The sequence below is a fragment of the Equus przewalskii genome, chromosome 10 (genome assembly GCF_037783145.1).
Source record: "Equus przewalskii isolate Varuska chromosome 10, EquPr2, whole genome shotgun sequence".
Taxonomy (NCBI): domain Eukaryota; kingdom Metazoa; phylum Chordata; class Mammalia; order Perissodactyla; family Equidae; genus Equus; species Equus przewalskii.
Genome location: NC_091840.1, coordinates 24,420,453 through 24,447,401, shown reverse-complemented (window position 1 = coordinate 24,447,401; position 26,949 = coordinate 24,420,453). Strand labels below are relative to the sequence as shown.

The 26,949-nt window shown below is 37.9% G+C and overlaps 1 protein-coding gene across 3 annotated transcripts in view; it reads left to right on the top strand.

The window, feature by feature from the left end:
• Positions 1 to 26,949, top strand: part of SKAP1 (src kinase associated phosphoprotein 1) — a 255,673-nt gene that overhangs the window by 46,937 nt on the left and 181,787 nt on the right. For 2 of the 3 annotated variants that reach the window (XM_070560568.1, XM_070560567.1), the window contains exons 1-2: positions 10,831 to 10,944; positions 24,164 to 24,280. In XM_070560568.1, coding sequence (XP_070416669.1) covers positions 10,905 to 10,944; positions 24,164 to 24,280 — 157 coding nt within the window. In that variant the 5' untranslated portion in view covers positions 10,831 to 10,904. Of the gene's footprint in view, positions 1 to 8,575; positions 8,602 to 10,830; positions 10,945 to 24,163; positions 24,281 to 26,949 lie in introns of those variants that run through there. The other variant, XM_008530765.2, reaches the window with a different exon arrangement.

The window sequence follows — 26,949 nt, the reverse complement described above, 5'->3', positions numbered from 1 at the left end:
CAGTTGGGCAAATGGAGATGTCAACTGTTGAAACAGGAAACACAAGGTAGGAGAGGTCTGGGTAGAATAGTGATATCTACCTAATAATGAAATATCCTGTCTTTGAATATTTTAATTGATTGTTAAAAGTATTTAATATGTACAGACATTATAGTCAAGTCTTTGGCCATGGGTTTCTTCCTGGGCCAGCCTGAGCTCCATGGCATGCTCCTCCAGTCTTCTCTTACTCTCTTGTCCTTTCATCTCACAAGCCTAGAAAAATCCTAACCTTGGATCAGTTCAACTGTCCACCTTCTCTGCTCATGCACCCGGGCAGCTAATTAGTGCTGGAGAAAAATTACACAATCACATTGCTGCCTCAGTAAATCTTAGTCTCCAACCTCAACTGAACCCTTAATGATGCCTGGGGCTTATTTTACATGCCTCATTTCAGCAACTTTTCCAATTTTCCTCAATGTTTTTTTCCCCTTAAAATCCTTACCAGTCTTTACCTTATCATATTGCCTCTCACTCCTGCACAACATCATAGCCTACTTCACAAGATTTAACAGAGGCTTTCAGATTGGAACCCACTCAGAATCCTGCCCTGCCCCCTCCTTAAACATGTCTGCCTTGGGCCTCTGCCACCTGCTCTGATGGACCTGGCTCCTCTGCCTGGCCTCCCTCTGCCTCCTGGGCCTGGCCTCTCTGTGACCCTCCCCTCCCCGGCCAGGCATCCTCCTCTATCTGAATCCAGATCCTCCCTCAGCAACCCTTATCTGCAGGCAGTAAGACAGGTTCTGGCATTAGCCAGACCTGGGTTCTTCTGGCCTCAGTTTTTACTTTGTGTGTGTTTTGGGCCAGCAACATCACTTCTGCACAATTTGACCATTCAGCCAAACTGGCCCACCGTTCAGGCTTTCTGTGTTCTCGATCGCTTGCAGAGTGTCTGGCAAATAGTGAAGACTTATTAACATTTGAGAGAATGAATGCAGTATTCGTAACTTGAGATATAGAGGGGATGTTGCCATGTTAATGTTGAGAAATCCACCCTGCCTAGCTGAGCTCTAAAAACTAGTTCAGCTTAAAATTTTTGCATAACGTTTGCTCTCAGGTGAATAATGTGACCATGTTGATAAGGAAAACGTCAAAGGAATCTTCAAATGAATATCGTTTCGAACTGCCCCGGATTCTGCACAAGATAAACTGTGGTAGCTCCACATGTGGACTTTTAAACCCTATGGTGCAATCAGAACACCTCTTCATGCTTCTTTTTTCTCATCTGTAAAGAAAGGGGTTAGATTACATGACCTTCTATGTCCTTCCAGCTGTAAAGCTCAGTGAGTATATGGTCCACAGTCACAGAGTCATCCAGTTATGGGTTATTCACTAATCAGATAGCTAGGAGTCTTGGTGGTCCAACAGTAGCTATTAACCTGAAACAAGCAAAAAATAAAGCAAAATTAGGTTCCAAGCATCAACAGTGACAAAAATGGCAGGGCAAGAGCCAAAGATACTACAGTTTAAAATACGGTAATCAGCTGGAGTTCTTTGTATGTGAATGGAACGAAGACACCTTTCTGACTTCCCTCTTGAAGCTCTATCCCCAGCCTGCTTCCAAGTCTATTATCAAATTTCTTGTCCCTTCTCTCGCTCTCCAGTAGTTTCCTAAACTGCCCCTCAGCTCCTCTCCCTCCCATCCCAACTGCATATTTCTGCTGGATTTTATCACAGTGGACATGATTCCCTATCCTTGAAAACAAGCAAACCCACCAACCAACCCTTCAGTTGTTCTCTTTTATCTACAGAAAGAAAAAAAAAAAAGTCTAAACTCTGACCTGACATTTAGCGTCTTTTATTTTTCTACAACATACCTGGCCAGCATTTTTCTTTAATAGTTTATCGAGTTATATTTGGTTGCCTCTTACATCCAGGGAGTAGGGGGATTGTGTCGACAGACAACCACAATCTGCGGTCTTAATGCTAGAATGTAGGCAAAAAAATATTAGAATATAGGTTTCCAGTGTTGCAATGAAAGAATGTAATCATTGACTAATCAAGAAGAGCTCCCAGGTCTCTTACTGCCAGTATCCAGAGTGAATGTTGGATTGACCGTAGCAGGAATTTCATGCAGAGAAAGTATTACAGAAGACTCTAGTGGTGAATAAGGTTTTATTTAATTTTTATTTTATTTCTTTTTTTATTGTCTTGAAATAGACTTCTTTAAAAATTTTTTTTTAGTCATGGGTAACACTGTCAACAGTTTATTATTTAATAAAAGTTTAATTGTGACCATTATATTTTGTAAATAGGACAACACTGTGTTGTCTTCTGGGGTGGTTATTACATTCCAAAAAAGAACCCAGGACCTTCTTATGGCAGGTCTTTCTATTACTTGAGTTATATGCTTATTGTCTGTTATTACTATAGTATTTTTTATTTACTATTTTAGACTGACATCTCTTCATGTGTAAATAGCTCGTATTTTAGACTAGATTGTAAAGTTATTGTAGGCAGGCACTAGGTCTTGCACTTTGGATGGATGGAAGGAACTGGGGCTAGAGGAGGCACCAGCTCCCCTCCAGGGAGCTTCTCATTCCTGCCCAACTCTTTCTAAGGCTGGTACCCTGACCCATGGGTGCCAGGCCTCTGATGCCAGTCTCTCCACCAGAGCCTTCCACCAGATGGTGCTGTTATCCCATTTCTGTTCTTGGGTGTCACTGGACATATTACTCTTTGCCACTTGCCTATTCCTTCTTGCAAGGTAGTAGATGGAACATTGGTAGTAGAAAGAGAATTCGAAATCAAGTGAATCTTCCCAAGTGAGAAAAGAGGTTATAGGAAATATCTACAGTGTACAGACTATTAGCATTGTTCAGAGAAGCCATTTCCTTGAGCATCAACCAGTCTCTACCATGTGGCTCACTGCTCACGATCAGTTGCAAGTTTTTTCCTAGTCTTATCAACTTGCCATTGAAGCCCTGCTCAACCAGGTGTCCATCTGAATCCTAAGATTCCATCTCTAATGCCAGATAACACTTCAGTGTTAGTCTTTGCAGTCTGTTTGGAAACAGCCATTAGAAGAACAGAGATGGTCAAGAGCAAAATGGAAGAAGTTTCTGGACATTGAGTATGGTAGACAGACAGCCTATCCATTTAGAAAGCACCACTGTTTTGGTACAAAAACAACTTCTAATTTGGACATCCTTAAATCATCAAGAAGAGATTTGATTTTGTTTGGCAGGTGGTTTGCCAAGGCAGGGAAGGTATGATGTGTTCTAAATCTCCATAAGCCACAGGTAGAATAACACTTTTAATACTTTAGTTGCAAAACAAATTCCTCTGGATGTTCTAGATTTATGACATTACAGATGTTGGCCTTTCTAGATAGCTAATTTTATAATGCCATTACAACCTTATTCATCTAACCCAGAGGGTCTTATCATTTTTGAGGGAGAGAGTTAATGACATTTTTGGAAATCTAGTGAAGTTTATGGACTCTTCTTCAAGGGAAAAGAAAACACGTATTACTTTTCACCCACAATTTTAGGGAGTTCATGAATCTCCCAGAGCTCAACTACGGACTCCAAGTTAAAGACCTCTGATCTAACTACTCCTGATACTAGGCTGCTTGACAAAGCAGTTATGCCTTCTCTTAATCCTAGATTTGTCTTCTGTGTTACAGCCAACAGAAAAGCAGTTAATATGGAATTTAACAGCTTGGGCTCTGGAACCAGGCAGACCTGGATACAAATCTTGGTTCTGCCACTTAATAGCTATGTGATCTTGGTCAAGTTGTTTGCCCTTCTTGAGTCTCAATTTCCTCGTCTGTAAAATGGGGATGATAATAGCACTGACCTCGTAGGGTTGTGATGGAGAGTAAATAAAATAATACATGTAAAACATATACATAGTGCAATGCCTAGCTTATGTTGTGTTGAGTATGTCAATTTTTTATTATAATTACAAAGTGGAATAGTAGATATTTCCAGGAATATGAGGATAGTTATAGCTGTTTGTCTTACCTACTTCACCAGGATCTATCTAATTAGCCAGCTGAGTGGTTAAAGCTCTGAGTGCTTTAATCTCAGTAACTATGTTCATTGGTTAGCTCCATGGTCAAGTATCTGATACCCACCCCCAACCCCTAATCTAATGATTAAGAGTCAACAGCCTCATTTTTAGCAGAAATGCAATACTCTGTGATTTTTTTTTTTTCTGAGGAAGATTTGCCCTAAGCTAAAATCTGTTGCCAGTCTTCCTCAGTTTGTATGTGGGTTGCTGCCACAGCATGGCTGCCAATGAGTGGTGTAGGCCCACACCTGGGAACCAAACCGAGCCCACTGAAGTAGAGTGCACTGAATTTAACCACTAGGCCATGGGGCTGGTCCCTGGTATCCTGTGAATCTTGAGGGGCAAACCAGAACAGTATGTTTGCAGTTTGAAAGACGCTGAAATGTATCTGTAGATAGACCATATCTATTTTAAAGATTTTATTTTTTTCCTTTTTCTCCCCAAAGCCCCCCGGTACATAGTTGTATATTCTTCATTGTGGGTCCTTCTAGTTGTGGCATGTGGGACGCTGCCTCAGCGTGGTTTGATGAGCAGTCCCATATCCGCGCCCAGGATTCGAACCAACAAAACACTGGGCTGCCTGCAGCAGAGCGTGCGAACTTAACCACTTGGCCACAGGGCCAGCCCCTAGACCATATCTATTTTAGTCACCATTTCATCCATGGCACCAGAGCAAGGGACTTCTCATATAGAAGACATTCAATAAATATTTGTTCATTGAGTAACTGAATTCTGTTACAATAGTAAAATGTGTTTAGAGAAAGAATCAATTTTGCTGAGTATTTTTAAGTTAGATTATATTTTCAAGACTTTCCTCCTTAATTTTTTATCAGAGTGACTGTTCTGGAACTAGTTTCTAGGACTGGAAACTTGTCTGCCTCATTTACTAGTTGTATAAGCACAGGCAAGTTATCGCACCTCTCAACATCTCAGTTTCCTCATTTATAAAATGGGCGTAATAACAGGGTAAGAGTGGTGAGGAAGTGAGTTAATAGAAGTGCCTAGAACTGTGCCCAACAATATGTTCCAAAAATCTTAGCAGTGTTCTTATTATCATTACTATGACTACTATAGCTGCTGCTGCTCCTCAAGGTGCCCTCAATATGATGGGCGCAATTTTCTTACTGTACCTTTCCCTAAACTAAAGTTCAATTCAAACCTCTTTAATTTAAAAACATGAATAGTGAACTTTGTCTTGCATGTAATATAACTCTAAGTTTTCAAGATTCTATTCTGTAGAGTAGACTAAATGTTGTGAAATTTTATTCTTCCGTTTTCATTTTTGGAGGCACAGGTAAAGATGGATTTATTTTAACTGAATGTGAAAATAATAATCGTCAATATGGATGCAGCATTTTCTTGCCGCTCATTCTGTCCTCATCTTTTTCCAGTTTCAAGTATCATTTGCCTGGACCTAATGATGTTGAGTATGGGTATTGCAGAGGAGCGATAGCTTCCCTTCAGGATTGGAGCCGAAGCTTCAAAGAGAAGATTAAAGAAGTGCTTGTTATCTGTCTGCACAGGCCCGATATGAAATTCTCAGAGGCTTTTAGGATAAACACAACTCTCTGTGTGTGTTTGTATGGTTTTTCTTCTATATACTTCTATTGTGGTCTTTATATTTGGGTTTAAAATTTCCAGTTTCAGACTTGTTGGAGTCTCTGGCTAAGGGATAATTGTTTTCAGAGTGAAGGATAAGAATTAGAAGACGTTGGCAGGATTTGACTAAATGCCTCCTAAAGAGTGTAGAATTCTCTAGTGTGGAATCATCTTTCCAGAGGATATGATGAAGGGCATCCATAGGATATGTTTAACAAGACAAGATCAAGACCTTAATGTGTCCAGCAGAGAATAATCCATAGCACCTTCTAGTGAGGGATGAGACTGTTCACCTTTGGGCCTCTCCTTTTAGAAGAGTCCTCTGTGAGCTGTGGGATAGAGGGAATGTGTGTGTGTCTGTGTGTTTTAACAGACTTTCTTTAGAGTTGTTACGTAATTAATACCTAGAATGAGAAGAGAGGGAAAAGGGATAGGGTAGCAGGATGGTTTTATACCTTCTGAGAAAGAAGGGCACTAACATTCCACTTCCTGCCATTCCATGGCAAGTTCTACATATGATTTTTATTGACCAGAATATTTGATTACAGTATCACCGAGAATAAAGCAGATTTTGCTGTTTAACATCAACCAGGTGGACCTGCTATTTTATTTGCTACTGTTAAATTGAATTCTTTCTCTGTAATCAGCGTTCTTAAGATACAGCTACTATTGGCAGAAGCAGTACTCTTGGTACATATGTATATGAACTTATAAGATCTTAACTAACAAGGGAAACCAGGACCCAGGGGCATTTTATGATAGGTAGAGAAGGGAACTGAAAAAAAGTGCGTGTGATTTGGAGTGAGGATTGTGGGGAGAAAGGACAAAAGAAGAAGCTGAGATCATCAATAACATATTTTACCTATTTAACAATTTGCCAAGAGTTGGCCTTTTAACTGCCACTGCTTGGCCAGGTTTTTTCTGGGTCAGTAAATGAGAACAACGTTGGTTAGCAAAGTTCCTGCTGTTGCCTTCATTAATGTTTTGGAAAGAGGAATGCAAACACATACACATACACACTTGCACACGCTCACACCCTAATTTCTATTTATGTTGAATTAGAGGTTGGGTAACGATTGGAATCGAGGACTAAGGCATTGCCTCAAGAGAAGATGGAAAATTGCTCACCCCTTTGACAATTTGCTTGATTAGCTGTGTTTTACAGAAAACTCTTCATAGTGACCAGGTACAATGGGAAGCTGCACTGTCTGCTAGGTGGAGACTTACCTATCGTGCTAATATGTACGACTCATTTTTACAGCCTGTTCCATATGTCCTTGCATTGACATGGATGCTCTTCTCCCCAGCTGTTACAGCTTTACATACTGCTTCCTCCTCTTATTCCCTCTCTCCTCTTACACTACAGATGTCAAAGCTGCCTCAACTTTCCTTGCCTTCTAACCCAAGTATTTTACGTTCCCTTCACCTGATTGCCAGCCCAGAACTGTTCTGGCAAAGGAAAGGCACAAGAAAAGTGAGGTTTCTTCTCCACCTTCTCTTCCTCATCTCTGATAATTTCCCACCAATTCATCTCTGATTATGGCAACATACTCACCACTGATCTCCTTATTCTCCATTTTCTGAATTTTTATCTTATGAAGAAGTACCTAGATGCTCACTGGACTGGTGTTCCTCCGTAAAGAAGCCACACCTTATTTCAGTCATCTGTCTACTGGAAGACACCGTGATCACCTATACGTTGCCTTTTTCTTAATCTTTTTTGGGTTATGGATCCTTTTAAGCATTTGATAAAAACTATGGACTCTCTCCCCAGAAAAAAAGATGTTCATATGCACATACACTCTCCTGAGAGGTCAAGATGAGGAAAGCAAAAGATTCATTTTATTGAGTGGCATGGAGGTCACTATGTCCATAGCAAGAATTAGTGTGTGGTTACCGTAACCAAGATTGGAGTGTGTCAAAGATGAGTGGGAGGTGAGGAACTAAAGAGAGAAACTGTAGACAACGCTTTTGAAAATTTCACTGTGATGTGAAGGGAAAGAGGCCAGCAGATGGAGGGATGTGTAGGCAGCGAGGGAGGGTTTGATTTCTTTATATGAGCATAAATGCTGATGCAAGGAGCCAAGTTGAGAGGAAGAGGTTGAATATATACAAGAGAAAATCGATATGGAATATTGTAAGGTTCCTGTGAATGCAGGAGGAAATGGAATCCAAAGGACAATAGACTTTTGTGGGTAGCCACCATATATAACATTGTTTCTGGGGGGGGGGGGGCGGGAAATGCAATTTAGATTCCAAATAAGTGACTTACAAATGATCCTTTCCACCAGTGCCATTTCATTAGTTTTAAGACTTAAAGAGTTGTCGGTTTTGCCAATCATTTCCTAAAATAAAAGAGGAGATGGAATGTCACAGTGGACTGCAAAAGTCCCAGTCTTGGCTCAGACATTAAAATGTTAGATGACCTTGAGTCAGTTGTTCATGCTTCATCTGTAAAGTTAAGAATTTAGGCCTAGAAGTATTTGAGGATGTGTTGGAGGGGGTGAGGTTTTGGTTGTCATAACAACTGGTGGTGCCACTGCTATTTGGTGCCCAGGACCAGTGATGCTGATTGTCCTGTGATATACAGGACAGGTTGTCACAACAAAGAATTGTCCTGTTCAAAGCCTGTAGAGGTCCTGATGAGAAGCCTGCACCATGGCTAGGTAACCTCTTAGGATCTTTCCAGCAACATGGTCAAAGTTGTCTAAGGAGTTATAGTAAGTTAAATGCCGCTTTCAAGCCTTTGAGAATCTTTCAAATCTCAGGGACAACACTTTGTTTTTCCTCAAAGTGGGGAGTGGCTTTGACTGGTTGTTGACTTTTAGCCAGCTTTTCTCACTGGGTGCCATAGCTACCATATGCCAACTAAGATTGAGAAATGTAAGTTTGACCTATCTCTTTTCTTTTCCTTGAATTTCAGGTACCACTGGGACTTTCAGCTCCAAGGTGAGTACTCGGACAGTTTATGGTTTTACATTAAAAATATGTAGGGGGTATTGTTTACTTCTGTCTCTTTGCAATAAGCTTCTCTGCAGAGTGGCATTAGCCATTTCTGGGGAAAGTTAGTGGAGTGTTTAATTAACCTTCACCCTGCTGGGCCCCCCTCCTCTGCTTTTTAGCAACAAGAGGCTCTGATGCTTCTGCTTTCTGAGTGGGTTGGTGCTAGATTATTTTATAAAACCAAAGCTGTAATATGCTTTTATTCCTTGAGCTTTGTTAGATGCCAACAGAATCCACTAGCATTAAATAAAATGGTGGCTGAGTCCATAATAAAAACCTTGGGAGAGCTCCAATTCAGCTAATCCTTCAGTGGCTCCAGAAATAAATTCCAGTATGTTACCTCCTCGATCACAGTGCTCTTCCGCACAGCCTGTCTGTCTGGCAGCAGAGAAATGTCAGAAATGGAGCCGTGTTGAAATTCCCACTAGAACAGTGTTATCACATTTTAATATGAGCCTCTCTGCAGCCTTGGTGCTCCTAATTGCTTTCAAACCATTGTTTTCCTGCTTTTGCTTGATGAACCCAGCATCTGGCATGGTTCTAAAGAGTACAACAGACAGCTGTGTGCAAAATTAAAAAAAAAAAAAAGGATTAGAACACATTTTAAAAAGGCTCAAAATTGGAATATTTTTCTGAATTTAAACAGTTTGAAGGGTGTCTTTAAAGTACATGCCTCCTTTCTTTTTAGTGCTGTGGTTGAGAATGTTGGAGACATGATTCTGAATATTAATTATCTTATTATAAATGGGGGATTTTTATTTTCTCAGAGATTTTTAAACTTGCAGCTAGTTATTTGAACTATTTTGCTCTATAACTTTTTAAACTATTTGTACACTTTTCCAATACTTTTTATTCTTAATGTTGTCAATATATCCAATCTCAATGGGCAGTAATACCTTAAAGAAATTCAAATTGTGAGTGATGATACTAATTTTATTAAAATGCTAGTTTTCCTAGCTTATGCTTTGTTTTAGTGTATTTCAAGTGTATATAAGGTTTTCTTTAAAAACCAACTTTAAGAAATAGAAATCTTATGTTTTTAAAGCTTTTCAACTCTTGTAAGTTAGTCGTATTATTTATAATACTTTAAATAATATGATGTGATTTTACTGTATATCTCACTGTCCTAAAGCATTTATGGCTGAAAATATATTTTGAGAATAAAGAATTGTATGTAATATTGTAGTATTTGCTTTGCAAAATGTGAAATATGCTATTCATGGAATGGCCCGATAGTTCAGGGTTTAACAGATGTTAACCAAAATCCACAGGGGGCCAAACATGAATGTGAACTGGCAGAAATGAATGGAACTGTGAGGGTTGAATTAATTACCTAAAGGAGAAATAAAGAATTAGTGTCAGAAATGTGGTGTAGTAATGTGTTGAGAAGAGAATATAATTTTGGAGCTTAACGCAAGAGACTATATGGGAGTAAGAGGACAAAGGCACGTCTTACCAGATTGTTGTCCTATGGCCTTGCAGTCACCTTCCAGCATAGGGTCACTTCTACACAGCCTGTCTCTCTGAGAGAGAGGGCAGAAGTGGGGCAGCCAAGGGGACAATTGAAAAGAGTTTATTTAGAACAGAAATCTGTATTTGCTTCTTGACAATGGGTGCATATATGTAGTAAAGTTTTTGCTCATTTGGAAGTAAATGTGAGGAAAGATGAAGTAGAAAAACCCATGCTTGCATGTCTTTCCCCCAGCCTTGCTCCTCCCCCCAAGACATTTTTTTGAGGAAGAAGAAGGAGTATCTTTTACTTTCCCCTTTGGATCAGATCTTGGTTGTGTGCTTCAGAAACTGGTAGAGTGGTTGGGAGCAGTAACAGGTCTATATAAGGTTCTACAGGACCATTTAGGATTAGGAAAAGAATAGGAACATGTAAGAAAGAGAACAACTGGCAGAAGAATTTAAAAAGCCCTGGAAGATGAGGTAGTATTGGGAAGGGAGTGAGAAAGGAAAGAAACGAGAGCCCCGAACTTCCTAGCATTTTTATCTACGGCAGGATCCTCTGTGCAGGAAGCTGATGGGATGAATTTTATTAACTGTGCATTTTCCTAAATACGCACTTGGGCTCTTCAGGATATTTGAACTACATTAGAGTCTGGTGACTGGAAGGAAAGTAGCCTTGAATTATAAAAAATCCCTTATTTCTAAATCCATTTCGCAGCACACATTTACACGTCTGGTTATGGTGAAGTCTGTGATGAGTCGGTACAGTGTTCTGGAAGGGCAACCTTTAGAGAAAGATGCTCGGGAGAACGGACTGCCCAGGCGTAGAGAAAGATCGTAAGCAAAGTTTTTGTATCCGTCCTTCCATTCAGTCCCAGGTTTAACATGGTGGAGGAGTGACCATTGAATAGTATTAGGGAGAGTCATGTCCCTGTTCTGGAGAAGAAACGTGGCTTGGTAGAAAGAGCATGGATGTTGAGGCTTGACAGACTTGGGTTCAAATCCCACCTATACCATTTAGCTAAAGATCCTGTTACTTAGCAAGTTACTTAATTTCTCCAACGTCGGCTTCCTTATCTATACAATGGACATGTGCCACATGCTGTGCTGAGGCCTTTGCGTGCATTATCTTATTAAACCCTCAGAGAAGCCTATGAAATAGGTACTGTTAATACACCCATCTGACAGATTTGGGTACCGAGGCACAGAGCGCTTAAGATAATTGTTCAAGGTCGTGCTCCTCAAGGATTCTAACTTGGTCAGTCTGACTCCATAGCATACATTTTTTTTATAACAGCTTTATTGTTATATAATTCACATATCATAAAATTCACCCTTTTAAAGTATACAAGTCAGTGGTTTTTAGTATAGTCACTGAGTAGTGTGACTGCACCACTTTCTAATTTCAGCACATTTTTAGCACCCTAACAAGAAACCCCATACACATAGTAGTTCCAGAGCCCATGCTCTTCATGTCTGTGTTTTATTGTCTCATTGCAGGGTTATTATCATGACTAGTACTCATATGGGTAAGCCCCAGCATGGTATCTAGACAAAGTAAATAGTAAAAATGTGGTTTAATTTTATGACAGTGTTAATGGTAATTCTTTCCCTCACATTTCCACCCAAATTTTCTTATTGATCCACTGTCAACTTCCTGAAGGTTGTTCATTAAAAAAAGAATGAAATGGGGAAAATAAAACATAATCCAAATAATTTATTGCTTTAATGTAGAAGGGACATAAATAAAAGGGCTCTTTTAATGAGCTCAAATATTACTGGAGAACATGGGAAAGCCTTTTTATTTTCAGTTTTTAATAAAACATGGATTCCTTTGATAATTCAAGTCCTGCTTACTTTAAGAACTTTTTTCTACTTAATTTTTCACTCAAAGTTACAAAGAAAATTCATTGGAATCTTTGTCAGTAATCAGCTATCTAGAAGATGGTATTGATCAGATGTCTAAACAACAATATTAGTAATGCCACATTACTGTATGGCATTGAGTGAACTGATTTCCTTCATTTTGTTTAGTTCCTCCCCCAACTCTTTTGTTTTTGCTGAGGTAGATTTGCCCTGAGCTAACATCCGTTGCCAATTTTCCTCTTTTTGTCTGTGAGCTGCCACCACAGCATGGCCACTGACAGATGAGTGGTATAGGTCCATGCCTGGAAACTGGTCCCGGGCCACCAAAGCAGAGCATGCCAAACTTAAGCTCTGGGCCCCTGAGGCTGGCCCTAGTTTCCCCTTTTATGAAATGAGCTCATTATTGACAGTTATAGTTTAATCAAAATTTTAATTATAAAGTATAATGTTCATAATTCAAAATTTATTGCTATAAAAGCATTTTATGAATATTACAAAAATTGTCCACCATGGACCCAGAGTCTAAAACAAATGACACAATATTTAAATAAAAATTTAAGAAAGACTATGGGGATATTGTAAATATATATATAGCAAACTCATATTTTTTTTTGTCCAATGGTCACTTGCATTATATTTGTAATACTGGTAAATGTGGGCAAGTGAAATTTCCTGCCAGCTCAAAGTTTATTTGAGTATCTGCATAAGTAATATGGAGAGTTTCTGGAAAAATTATTCAACATGTTTCAGTATGAAAAATTTTCTACTGTGTGAATCTTAAAAATCTTATTTTGAAATGGCAAGCCTATATCCCTCGTCAAAGTAAATTGATCCCTAACAATACAGCTTGTCAAAAGCAACCTGTGCAAAGTGAGTAAAGAAAATATTATTATAGGGGCTGGCCCCGTGGCCGAGTGGTTAAGTTTGCACGCTCTGCTGCAGGCGGCCCAGTGTTTCGTTGGTTCGAATCCTGGGCGCGGACATGGCACTGCTCGTCAGACCACGCTGAGGCAGCGTCCCACATGCCACAACTAGAAGAACCCACAACGAAGAATATACAACTATGTACCGGGGGGCTTTGGGGAGAAAAAGGAAAAAATAAAATCTTTAAAAAAAAAAAAAAAGAAAATATTATTATAAAGCCACCTTAACTATAGATTAAAAGAGATTTAAAAGGCATGTCAACTAATGTGTGGACCTTATTTGCGTCCTGAGTCAAACAAACTATAAAAAGTGGTGTCTATGAGAGAATTAGAAATTTGAACGTTGACTGGGTATTTTATGTCATTTAAAAACTATTGTTGATTTTTTAGGTGTGACAATGGTATTATGCTTATGTTTTAAAAAAAAGAGTCCTTATCTTAGAGAGAGGTCCACTGTGATATTTAAAGATAGAGTGGTAGATGTCTGACATATTATTCAAAATAATATGGGAAGGGGAGAAAGAAATGGGATGGGGATGTAGATGAAACAAGATGGATCGTAAATCGACTCTTGTTGAAGCTGGATGTGTTCATGGGGGTTTAAAACACTGTGTTGTCTACTTTTGTATGTGTTTATAATTCTCCATAATGCAAAGAGAAAAGAAAAAGAAATCCAGGTTGAGATTAATAAAAAAAAAAGGCACTATTCTTTTAATTCTGTCATGAGACCTAATACAGTAATGCATAAGATACTGTCTGTATCCTGGACATAAAAAACATAGAATGGTAAAATTTTTAAAATAATTGTTGTTTCAAACAATGTTTTGTGATGGTAGAGCATAAGCTTTGAAATCAGACCTGGATTCGAATCCCAGCCCCTCTACTTACAAGCTTTGTGAGCTATAGCAAGTGACATAACCTCCTCGTCTACAAAATCTTGCTCGTGGTATCTACTTCACAGTTATTATGAGTTGCAATGAGTTATAATGAGATGATGAACTCATGAGGAGTGCTCGCCACTTGTTAGGCACTAACTAAAGTGGGAGCAAGTATTTTTATGTTTCAAAGTAGAGCTATGCAAGTAAATGCTTATATGGAACTTAGACAATATATATTTCACATATCTTTCCATAAAATTCACTCATTCCAGCTGAACTCTGGCGTAAGGCCATGTAACTCACCATGTATATGTTTGTGAATTTTGCATTTAAAGGATTTGCGTGCAGAGTTTTTATCACTAGATCCTTCAGAGGTTCGATTTATAGCTTATTGTTCTGTAACGTCTAGGACATGTTGACTCGAATCATGGATGTCACTTAACTTCTCGTCTCTTACTATCACATACTTGGAGCATGTAGTTATGACAACTACAAGAAGCAAACCATTAAAGCAGCAAAGAAACACCATCTTTGCACTAAAAAAGAAAGAGAGAAGGGTTTCCCTTTGAAGTTGAAGAGAAGTGTTTTTGAATTAATGGAGTGTATGGCGATTTTACTAGGTTTTATTTATGAAAATACTCTTTGCGTTTGTGCCAAAAGGTTTTAGCACAGTCGTAAGTAGAATTTATACAAAGAAACACAGCCCAAATTTATGACGTGTTCGCAAATGTAAGAAAAAGTCTGAATTTACAATATTTGTAATTTATTGTTAAGTATCTTTCTATCACCATCCCTGGAATGCTAATATTTTATAAACACAAGTGTTGGTTATGAACCTAGAATATCCTGACCCATACTACTTTCCAAAAAGAAACCTTCCAGAATGTTTTCCATGTCTTTAGGGGATTTAATAGGGGGTAATATACACAGGACAAATCCTCCTGACTTTGGCTTTTGCCCAGCCTTTTAGGATCAACAGTCTTGACAGCTGCCTTTGTGGCTTGACTTCCTGTACGCCTTTCTCCACTTTCTTTATTTGCTACATTTTATACAAATTAATCTGTAGAAAGTGGATGTACACATAAATTGTTTTTGAAGTTAGTTACTGACTTTGATACATTTTCAAATATTTTACTTCCCATACATCTACTGCTTGGGTTTTTTCTTTTTTTTTGAGTGGAATAATGCATTTTTAAATTAATGCACTGTTTTGCAACTACTGTCCAAGAGAGTAAGATTTTTTTAAATAAAAAGACCCACTTTTTTTCTTTTCACGTTAAAGTTTTCTGAGATTTTTACGCCCTTTGTAAATGTTCTATCCTAGAGTAGATGATCTTGAGACATAAGAAGAAGAACTGACTTTCATGCAGGTGAAAGAAGAAATCAGATGCTACTGCCTTCTATATTCCCTACACAATATATTATGTACAAGGATGTTCATTATACATTGTTTGGAATAGCAAAGACTCTAAACAGCCTAAATGTCCAGCAATAAGGGATTAGTCAAAACAAACTATATTACATCCATTTAATGGAATGCTACATAGAGGTTGAGAGAACATAATATGTATATGTGTGTAACATGGAAAGCTCTCCACGGCGTATTGTTATGTGAAAAGGGCAATTTGGACAAACAGCATACAGTTTGTTTCTGTGTGTGCGTGTGTGCATGCATGTGAGAGCACACATGCATGTGCCCTTTTATTTGTATGTAGAATATTTTTGGGAGGATACACATGAATCTGTTAACAGTGGTAACCTCTGTTGAGGGGGATATTGGTATGAGTGGAAGAGAGTATCTTCATTATTTATATCTTTCTGTACTACTTGAATTTTCACTCTATGCATGTATTTCTTTAAGTAAAAATTAGTTAAAATGAAAAATGAGATAAATCTATATGTGCTGATGTGGGGCAACCTCCAAAATAAATGATTAGGAGGAGAAGCAGGCTAGAGAACAGGATAAATGCTACCATTTGTTAACAAAAAAAATATACCACATACACGGACACTTGTTATGTTTAGATAGAGAATTCTTAGAACGCTCAAGAAACCTCACAATGGTTGCCTCTGGAAAGAGGAACCAAGAGAAGGGAGGGAAGATGAGCTTTCATTATATGCCTTCTTGTCACGTTTGAAAGTTTTGCTCTGGACATGCTTATCTTTCTTATCTAATAAAGAAGCTTCTAAAAAAAAATAACTTGATTTGTCACAATAGTGCGCTCTTTTTAAGTAGAATCATGATGTGGTAGTTTTGATCTGTTCAAGTTTTTCCTCCTTTAGTTATTGATTTATTTTTCCGTAGGCATTTCTGGGGAGGCCCTGACAGTGGCATAAAGTAGCAGGAAGCTCCGTGGTTTCGTGTTTGAGATCTAGCAGCATGTGGATGTGTTGAGCTGACTCACCACTGAAAAGTGAATTTTAAAATAAGTGATAAAATCGTGTCATAGAATACCCATGGCAGCTGATAAAGAATACCTTTTTTCCCCTCAGACTTTTATTTTTCCAAATGTGATGATTAAAAGTTCGTAGAACTTCTGATCCTTGTCTTTATATAGATGGCAAAGAAAATCAAGTAATTGATAAATTAGTGACCACTTTATTTGACTAGCCTTGGGAATTTTGTTGAGAAAACAAGACTTATAAACTATTTCTCTTGGATAGTATTACCCCTGGACCAACACAAAAAATCAGGCAAGGAGTACAGTTTCTAAACAGAGAATTTTGGCAGGAGAATTAATCTGCCTCAGGAATTCCTCCTCTAATGAATTTTTGTGTTCTAGATGCAAAATTTTGAGAGAAATGTGTGGTTAATTTTAATACAAAGTTTTTCAGTTTTCTGCTTAAAAGTTTTTTTTTAAGTAGGTTAGGCCCTTGGATTTGAAACCCGGTGAATTTGTTTGCTATTTGGAGGCTAAATAATGTGATGGTTGAGCCCAATTTTAATATAAAGCATTAATTTTTCACTCTGTTTACCAACAACACATATTCTCTCAGAAGTTTGTTTAATAGCTACTGTTTTCCAGGATGGCTGAAGTATCAGTAATATAGGAAAGGACAAGGGGATTTATATGATGTGTAAAATAAAGCTTCCAGTTACTGCTGACCTGTGAGGCGAAGAGTGGAAGAACCAATCTTTGAACCTCTCTGTCCTTGTCAGCAGACACTTGCCAGCCTGAAAAAGTTCTTGATCACAATTCACTTCTAAAAGGTATTTTCCTAAACTTAAAAAGCAATACCACTTACCCTCCTTAAGATGTGTGCACTTTCCTTGAGTTAATGATCCCCTAATAAAGAAGGAAAGATAAATTTAAAAAATAGGGAGATACTCTTCCATGTGAAATCTTTTGGTTCCAACAGGGACTGAACATTGAACAGAATTGTTGATAGTGAGAGGTTTTGGTTGTTGCTGGTGTTGCTTCGTACATATTGTTACGTGCATGTTATTTTCATACGGGAACAGGAGTCCCTGTTTGGGGTGGGATGGGGTGCGGGGAGGCCAAATCTTGTCACCCTTTTGCCATTACAGCTTTAGTGCTGTTAGAAGTCTATATTACTCACAAGAAAACTCACCTTCTCTTCGTGTGTTAAAAGCCGCTTCACATGTTCAGGCCTGCTAATCTTACCCACAATCCATTCTCTATCATACGTTGTTTTAGAGTGACTTCTTAGACTTTTGTAAAACTTTTCTTCTATCTACCCACAGCCTGTAGATCATGTAGTCCCATTCTTCTTTAGCAGAAGATGTAGCACTCCAACTGACCTTAGAGTTCCTCTCAAGAAGAAGTAGTGTCGGTAAACTGATCGGGGTGTGGCAGATCCTAGACTGCATCAGGACTACAGGCGGGCGCTAAGGTTATTGTTTGTTATTTGGGAGAAAGGAAAGGAAAAGATGGGAAGAGAGAGCAAGGTGAACCAAGAGTAATAAAATCACTACATTCATGTGGCCTTATATATTTTTCAAAGCGTTTTCTTACTGTGAGACTTAAAGCATGATGGTGCCAGAAAGGAAAGACATTCTTTAACTAAGCCAGGTCAGTGCTTTCTCTGGGTGTGGAATGTGTTGACTCATTTTCTGTGAAGCAGGGTCAAAATACCCAGGATCCAATAAAATCACACAGAAGGTGCTGGAAAAAAATTTAATATGTTGATCTGACTAAATCCAAAGTAGTTGCGTTAAATTTTGTACGCATGGAATTCATGCTGAAAAGTGATATTAAGAAAAAAAATCGCTGCAACAACACTACTATAGTAAATTTAACCCCCTGAATGTGACCAGCTCCTTCTTGACCAAATTGTTGACGACATTTGGTTTTGTCTAGCGATTCCATACCTAATGGGACTACTAGTTACTACTACTTATAATAATTTATACTTTTGATTATAGACTTATTTTACCTAAGCAAAAAAAAAAATAATAATTAATAGCACATGCCATAAATTCAAGTCATTGGCTGTCGTTCAGTGTGCTTCACATTTGAGTAATGATCATAATTTATAACGCATACAGATTTGGAGACCGTACAGCTCAGTGGACTAGAACCAGTGCTTAGTAATCAGACAAGGTGGGGTCAAAGCCTGGCTCTGCCACATATGTGTCACTTATGTGACTTTGGGTAAGTTATTTAATCTCTGTGTCTCCATTTCTTTACCTGAGTCTTTGGGATAATGATATATCACAGGATTATTTTGAAGGTTAAATGAGATAGTACATAAAGACCCTTGGCCCTGAGCCTGTGCCCAGTAAGAGTTCAGTAAACTATTATATTTTTACTATTGCTATAGCTGACTTTCTCTTGGAAGTTAATACATGTTGAAAATTCAGTTGAATAGCTTCATAATAAGCATTAAACACTGAGGAGAATGCAGTGGTCCGAGGGAAACAGAACTCTGAACCAATAATTCCAGGTTGTGAGTGCCTGGTTGCCATATGACACATGCATTCATTTTACAGTATATTTATCCACATACTACCGAATAACTAGGTTTACATGTTTTGAATTCTGTCAAAACCTCATTACTATTGAAAATATTCTAACTCAGCAGGTTTCGTTTTAGCACCAGTTGAACAATAACAGCGGTGGATGGAATGAGTTGGTGTAAAGCTGGAATGATTGCTGACAGGCTGTAATTTGCTTTACGAAGTGTGTGTTGTCACATATACAATTATCTGGTTTATATTTGTTGCTGCCAGCCCTCCAGTTTGTTAATGTCCAGGAGTTATGTCTTTTTGTGAAACCTAAGGAGGGTTAAAAATCTCAGCATTTTCTGGGGGAGGGGAAGGGAGGGAGCAGAAGGGTTCCCACGTGGCTCCCTTTTTTTTCTTTTTTCCTTTTTAAGAACTAGGACGATGCTACACGCTGCAGCCCACCCTACTGGTCAAAATGAAAAACTGCATCATAAAAGACTGTTTTCTTGAAGGAGAGGGAAAAAAAGAACTTTCCAGTTGGCTCCCACAGGCAGCTTCCTGTCCAACCTACCGCTGACAGATGTGGTTCATTTTGGAACTATTACTAAGCTATGCTGCCTTTTTGGTTGTTGGATTCACAGATGTGGTTGTGATCGTGCTATAAGCATCTAATCCATTTGATTCCCTCTCTGATCATTTAGACTGTGCTACTCTCTGCAAATGATATCCCAAAAGCTTCTTAAGACGCCCATTATTCTTAGCATGATTATATGATTAGTAAACAGTATCCTAAGCTGAAAAAGTTAGTCTTAGGAGCAATTTATTTCTTATGCATTCAAGATCTAGTTGGAGCAACTTCTTAAAAGAATGATAAATGGAAACTTTCTTTACCTGGCCCATCATTTGTTCTGTAGACGTAATGACATTCAGTACTATTACACTCACTGCCAGGACCTTGGGGGGAAAAAAGAGTATTTATACATTGAGTTATGGCTGGATGTAGGAGGGAAAAGAAAGAGATGGGCAGGAAGTCAGACTGGATAGAACAGAGAAGAATTTGAGACCTTCACTACATGTGGATTAATCACAAGAACTAACCACGCAAATCCAAATGGATATTTAGAAATCGGTGAAGCCTCTAAGATGTTCTGTGGGAAACACCATACATTTTCTAATGCATGAGTATGTGCAAAATGGCATGTAATTTATAATGGAAGTGTTGACAGAACTTCAGCTTCGGTGTTGCAAATGTGCTCCATAATACATTTACATGTGAGTAACGTTTCACATATATGGGCACGTATGTACCCAGTGTATTTCCTTAGTTGGTGTTATATTCCATATCTTAGGTGAACGGTTATAACAAGGAATAATAAGCTACAGTTTTGCTAATCTGACCTTAGTTCAGCTTTGGGAACTGTATCACTATTAAATTGGTCCATGAAAATCTGGCAATATTAATGCTATCAAGCATGAAAACTAACTGGATTTGGATCAGGGACCTTTATTTATAGCATTTTATTTAGGATTTATTGGTTTAAAGTGGGAGCTGTGCGTCTCATGGGTTTTTAAATATTAAATAGTGTCAGAAGTCGTGTGTTCCCTTCCAACGGCAACCATAGAAACAAAAATCAAAAAATTGCGTACAATTTTATGTTAATTTCAATTTCCTTATATTAGCCAAAGACACTTGGTGAAGTAATAGCAAGCCCTAGAAAGTGTTGAGCCATGCCGTGTAAACAGTTGGTTGCAGATGTGAATGGTGTTCCTAATATAGCTCTCAATTAATGAGAAGAGAAGTCAAAGACGATGACTTTATACCAGCATAAAAAAGCCATTCAGCCTTTACATAGTGAACAAGCAAACATATATTTGTTTTATCTGTTGTTATTCTCGTGCTATTTTTTATGCTTAAACTGCTTTCTGTCTTTTTTCATTTCTTTGGTAAAATTGTCACTACGGCCTGTTTTTGTCCCTAAATAGTACCTGCAAGTTCAGCATCCGATGGGTTTGCTGTGAGTCAAGATAGTTACAAGGGGAACATCATCATGGTTCATTTTTCCCCCCGTTTTATTTGGAATTGAATTAGGAAATGAAAGTTTTTAGCAGTTTAATTCACTTCTCCATAAAGTTTATGGAGCAGCAACAGCTGGTTGAATCCATGGCAGAAAAAGCCGACTTCTAGTGGCCAAGCTATTGTCTCAGAATTAAGGGGGAAAAACTCATTAACTGTTAATGAAAACACAGGGAATAAAAACAAATAGCACAGAAACCCTAGCAAATAATTACCTTACACCTGACACAAAGCTACTTTATTTTTCTGTCCCAACCCTCAGAAACTCCCAACTTATCATTCTATGGTGCATGAATGAAATTGGGTTTGACTCTCAAGAAAGAACAGTAGAGAAATCATCCCCCTTATAGGCCCCTCAGCATGATACTCAGTGGAGAACCTGCCACTGAATATACTAAGGAGTGTATCTAGCGCCCAATTCTTATGACGCTTAGGATAGAGGAGCAAATTACCAGCTAATAACAGGTGAACCCTTGAAATAGTTCCTCCAGATCTTGCTTAGAAATACAAAGAGAAGGGACTGGAAGTAGTGGATGTGATTAATGGAGATATAGTGTGTTAGAATATATATCTGTATAGAAATATATTGATTCTGAGCGAGTTACAATGGGAAAGTGCGTCTCTAGTGGCAAGGGGTCTTGCTTGTGAGAAAGCCACTCTAAGCAGATGGAGTTCTGAGCCCTAATTGCAGAGCTGCTGAGTGGAAATGTCTGTCACTATAGTTTGTGATCATTTATGTCTGATCCCACTGGACTACGGTAGTGGCTACTTGGAACTGTGATTGTCAGAGCTGTACATGAATCTGGAGGTCACTTGCAGTTATATGTTAAGGAAAAATGATGTTCTAAACTTAAACAAATCCAAAATGACCATATTAATTGCTGGTTCTTCTATAAAACTTTTCACCCATGCATCTTGAGTAGTTGTAATCATTTTAATTACACGGGAGTGTCTATTTATATAGTGTTAGATGTTTTCTCTGTGTATGCCCAAGGGAGTTGGGCCACTTGATATGACACTAAAAACACTTGCAGCAACATTTCCATCATCAGGAACTAATTATGCTTGGGTGTAAAATATAATTTTAAATGTTTCCCCCACCACAACCATTTTTACGACTGACCTAGGCTCTGTTTTTGCTGCCTTGAGGTATATACCTTTCTTGTTGTCTATTTTATGGAGGTGTGGTCTTATATTTGGCACAGGGGTGGCTATTAAACGCCCACCCTGGGTAGCTATGGTCAAAAAAGGTAGGAATCACGTGGAAGTGACTTTTCCATCTGAAATTAGTAAATAAAATGCCAAATCCAGGCAGGTATTTTGGATGAGACTTCAAAAATGGAAGCTCTAAATACAATTGAATTGGATCCTGAAACAGAAAAAGGACATGAGTGGAAAAACTGATGAAATCCAAATAAAGTCTATAGTTTAATTAATAGAGATGTACCAATGTTAATTTCTTGATTTTGACAGATATACTGTAATTATGTAAGAAGTTGCCACTGGGGGAAACTGGATGAAGGCTGCCCAGGAATTCTCTGTGCTGTCTTTTTAGTACTTATAATAAATATAAAATTATTCCAGAATAAAAATTCATTAAAAAACAACAAAACAGCCCCTCCTGATCTGTTTATTAAAAAAGAAAATAGCCTGGAGTGCTAGAATAGGTAAGAGTAGATTTGTAAGATTTCTGAAGCAAACAGAAAACTTTGAGTCTAGAGTGACAGTTGATGAATAATTGTTCAGTAAATCCTACAAATGTTAAGTTTTGCTTGGCAACCCAAACCGACTTCTTTTTTTTTAAGTGGATTTTGGTTTGGCTCAAAATTTAAAAATTCCTTTAACCTCACAGCTCACTTTCAGGTCACCTGTCAGGCAGTCCATTTAGATTGTGTTGATAACACAGTTTCGGTGGATTTGCAGTGATGTAAAATTTGAGTACTTTAACCCTCAGGCTGGGGTTTGAGAATTTTTCTAGTCATAATGGAAATTTCACAGTGATTCCCTAAGCATAACTGTAAGCTCGGTACCCTCATCAGTAACCTAATGAAGGAGAGCATTTCTTCTGGCTCCGGACAGCAACTGTTGTGTGAGGTTTTCTTTTTAATTTTACTTTTCTTCTCCGCAATAAACTCCACAGTTTATTTCTAAAGTCCTATATCTGCAAGTGTGCAACTCGGTTATGGACATCTACCTACCATTGACCATTCGTAAAAGAGTCTAGATATGATCATCTATTTTATGGAAAGTCAAGGCTACAGCCATTCTCTTTTTATCATTTTATACCCTCCCTCTCATTGTAGTTTAATTGTAGGAAATAAACCTTTAAAGTGAGGCAATACAGATTCTATGTAGGTTGTTTGGTTTCACTGCTCCCTAGTTGAAATCCAGGGCCAAAACTCTACAGTGTTTACTGAGATTAGCATTGGCGATTTCCTTTGGAAATTAGTGTTTGAGATAATATTAAATTCGGTGAAAATACCCTTTTCATATTTGTGAAATGCACTGAGCAACTGTTGGTGTCCTTTTATCAGCAGACTGTCCCTCTGTTTGGGGGATTTTAAAGAAAGCCATTTGCAATGCAGAGCCTTTTCTTCCGGTTTCTGAATGAGCTAACATCTTCTGTCTCAACCTTTTAAAAGTGTCGTAATAGCCTGGGCCACTTCTACAAAATATCATCCAATGTATGTTGAAAACACCCAAAAGAGATTAGCATTGTTTTAATTGCATAATTCAGTATTGTATATACATTACCTTTCATCAAAGCCATTTTACAGAACAAATATTACCTTCTTAGGGCTTTTAGAATTCCTAAGAGGTTGGTTGCATAGGCCGTAAACTAGAATTATAAAGAGAGAGCTTTCTTATGATTGCAAAACATGTAGTGATTTAAATTGGAATAGAATCTAGCAAAGTCTAGGGTCTCTCTATTTTTAATTCTTTTACTTTTCAGAGAAGAAAAGAATATTGACCTTGCTATGTTATATTATGTATAGAAGGTTAACCCTTTGTGTATTCTATTTCATTCGCACATATAAAGAGAAAGAGGCATTGGGGTGAAGGTTGTAATTAATGGAGACGTAGTATATATGAATACATATTTATATAGCTATGTTTCCGTTTTAAGTGTGATGGAGAAGTTTCTCTCCAGTGGCCAGAAGTCTCCTGACTCTAAGCCAACAGTTTCTGAATTCTAGTTAGAGAGTTAGTTGAGTGGAAAACTTCCCATCCAGGTAAGTTGGTTCTTGAACTTGTTTATCTGTTTCTCATATGTTAATAGATAGTGGCCGTGTCCGTCAAGTAAAAGATATATCTTCTTCTCTTTTGTGAATTCCAGAAGAAATCTACAGACCTTTACAAAGATGTCCAAAGTATAACCTTATCCTCTTTCTTTTTTGTCCCTCAGGGGGAGACCAAGCTGAAAATTACCTTGGACAGGACAGCTCTGATGATAATCACAGTGGAACTCATGGTCCTTTTCTCACATCGGATGCACCTTTCTTGTCAGATTATCAGGATGAGGGTGAGTACCTTCTTTCTGGATTTTGGGTCACCATACTTTGTTACTTTTTGTCCTGGTGTCTTTGCCTTTGTCATTTTGAATCAGGCATCCTTCAGAGGGCTCTCTGTATTGGTAATCACTAGTTTGCAAAAAAGAAATATTTGTTTCATTGTGGTGCTGATCTCCCTGGATAATTCAATACTTCTGAAGTTAATGTATTTAAGGAAACACTAATTCCGTGCTGGAGCAGGAAGACATCATTATTGATCTTTGTATGAGAACTGTAGCTCAAAAGCTAAGAGGGCATTGTAAGATTGCAGGGCCCGGTTTCCCCATTCTTTTGGATTTTTTAGCTTCACTGAGTTTCATGAGAATTACGACTTTCATTTAGTGATCATTGGATTATTGATTTATTGTGGATTAGTTGAAACCTTTGAGCCTGTCATATTATAATAAGATATCATTTTTACCCATGCTTCTCACATACCTCTGACCATATTGGTGTTGTTCAAGGGAAAAGCACACGAACCACAATGGAAATCTTCCTGGAGCATCAATTTTACTTGAAGATTTGGGATTGGGGGGAGTTAAATAACTCAATTGTTATAAACATTTTTATATTAAAAACCATTGGTATATAATAGAATGGAATGCAAAATATACATTTTTGAGGTAGATGAATATAAAAATTTTGGATTGAATTTTTGAGACACATGAATATAAAAATTTTGGCCTGGTAGCTGCCAGTTTCTGGCTCGGATATCCCAAGGGTGGGGGTTCATTGTGCCTCTTCCGGCATCTGGCCACTTGAACAGAAGATTTGATCATCACTGATGCACTCGGTTATCTTATCAAAGTCTCTCTTGCCCCCTTCCAATGAGGGGGAAAAGGTAGAGATGCTACTAAACTTAATATTAAATGGGAAGAGTATTATTCACTTAGGGTTTGGGAGTAAAGTTGGTAAATTATTCCTTATTTCTCTGTATTAGTCTGTAATCTTTTGACTTATTTTTCTTCCAAATTTCCCTACAACTTTGTCATTTTCCAAGAGTTTATAATCCCTATATTCCCTTCTCTTTTTAATTGATCCATAATTCTTACCACTTAGCCCTTTTGGTGATTCATATTTTCTCCCTTTCATTAAATTGGTAACCTCCACATCAGAACTATGGATTCAGTCACCCAGAAACATTTTATGTCTCTTGAGCTTTGTATACTAGCCCAATTAGTAACACCCGTAATGTTACCTGTTCAGGTATTACACTAAAAACATTGTTTGGATTGAAAGCTTAAGAATTACATTGGTAGCTGATTAATAATTATAGAAAATTAACAGTGCAAAACATTAAAAAACCAACCTTTTGTTTGTTTTTGATTAATCTAATGCTTGACAGAATTGGAACAATAGTACTTCATTAATCCATAGGTCACTTATTTGGTATTTCCAATTTTCCCAAACACAGGTGAGAACACAACAGGTAAGCCAGAAAGACCTGTGAGTGGAAATAGATGTTCTTGAGTCCCCAGTTAACGCTCATGTATCTTCTTCTTGGGAAAGCCCCGGAGGCCTTCACCAGGAATTCCTCCTCTTACAAATTTCTACTCATTACGTTAGAGTGAAGCATCAGACTAGAAGAAGGGGCACTGTAAGGGCATCAGTTGACAAATAACATTGAAGGAAGAAACAGGGAAACAATAAAAAATCTATATAGAAAAAAATATATATAAATAAAACAAAATGTATATAGGAACTCCAAAAGCATAGCATCCTGTGGCTATATTGTATTGTAGAGAGAAATGGCCCGAACTCTCCCCTGAGAGCTAAGTACCTTAATATAAAGTAAAACTTTTTAGCTAGTGTTTATTGAGCACCTTCGATTGTGCCTTGCATCTGTGTTCTATGCACTTTGCATATATTGTCATTTAATCCTCAGAACAGCCCTAAGAGATAGCTATAGGATTAGCGTCAATTTTTAGATAAGGAAACCAAGACCCAGGGAAGTTACCCTAAGATCACGCAGAGAGTCCAAGTAGTAGTGCCAGATGTCTACTACATAGTCTGGTTCTAGAACCTCTGCTCTTAACCACTCTGCTATCCTTACCATATCCTTATCTGAGTTATCCAAAATAGATGGATTGGAATTCTAGGCATTTGGATAAACATAGCATGTTAAAAAATATTTTCATTAAAAATAGTTGAAATTAAAAAAATATTAGCGTCGAAAGAGGTAAACTTATTATCTGGAAAATTCCAAAGTGGAAACTTTGTTCCATAGTGGTTCCCCGTAAAAGAGGAGTTAACTATGTTAGTGGTATTAAATTCTTACTTAATAGATTTTTATTTTTAGTTCTGTCCCTAAAAGTTAAAAGAATTCTCAAAGTGGCACAGTCAATGGTTAGAAGTAGGAATAGACTTGTTTATGTGTTAAAATCTTGATTGTAGGATGATGAGTTAATGTTTAAATATGAGTTTCTGCAAAGCATCAAATCTAGCACAGTGCTTGAGTGCCCGACGCATACTGGGCGCAATAAATATTTGTTCCCTTCCCCTGAAAAATAAAGATATGTACCTTTTCTGTGAAATTAAAGAGAAGGTTATAAAGATGTTAAAATCCTAAGTAAACTTTGTATCCTGTTTAACTAGATTTTACCATTATAGAGAACAGTAACACTTGATGCCTTACTTCATT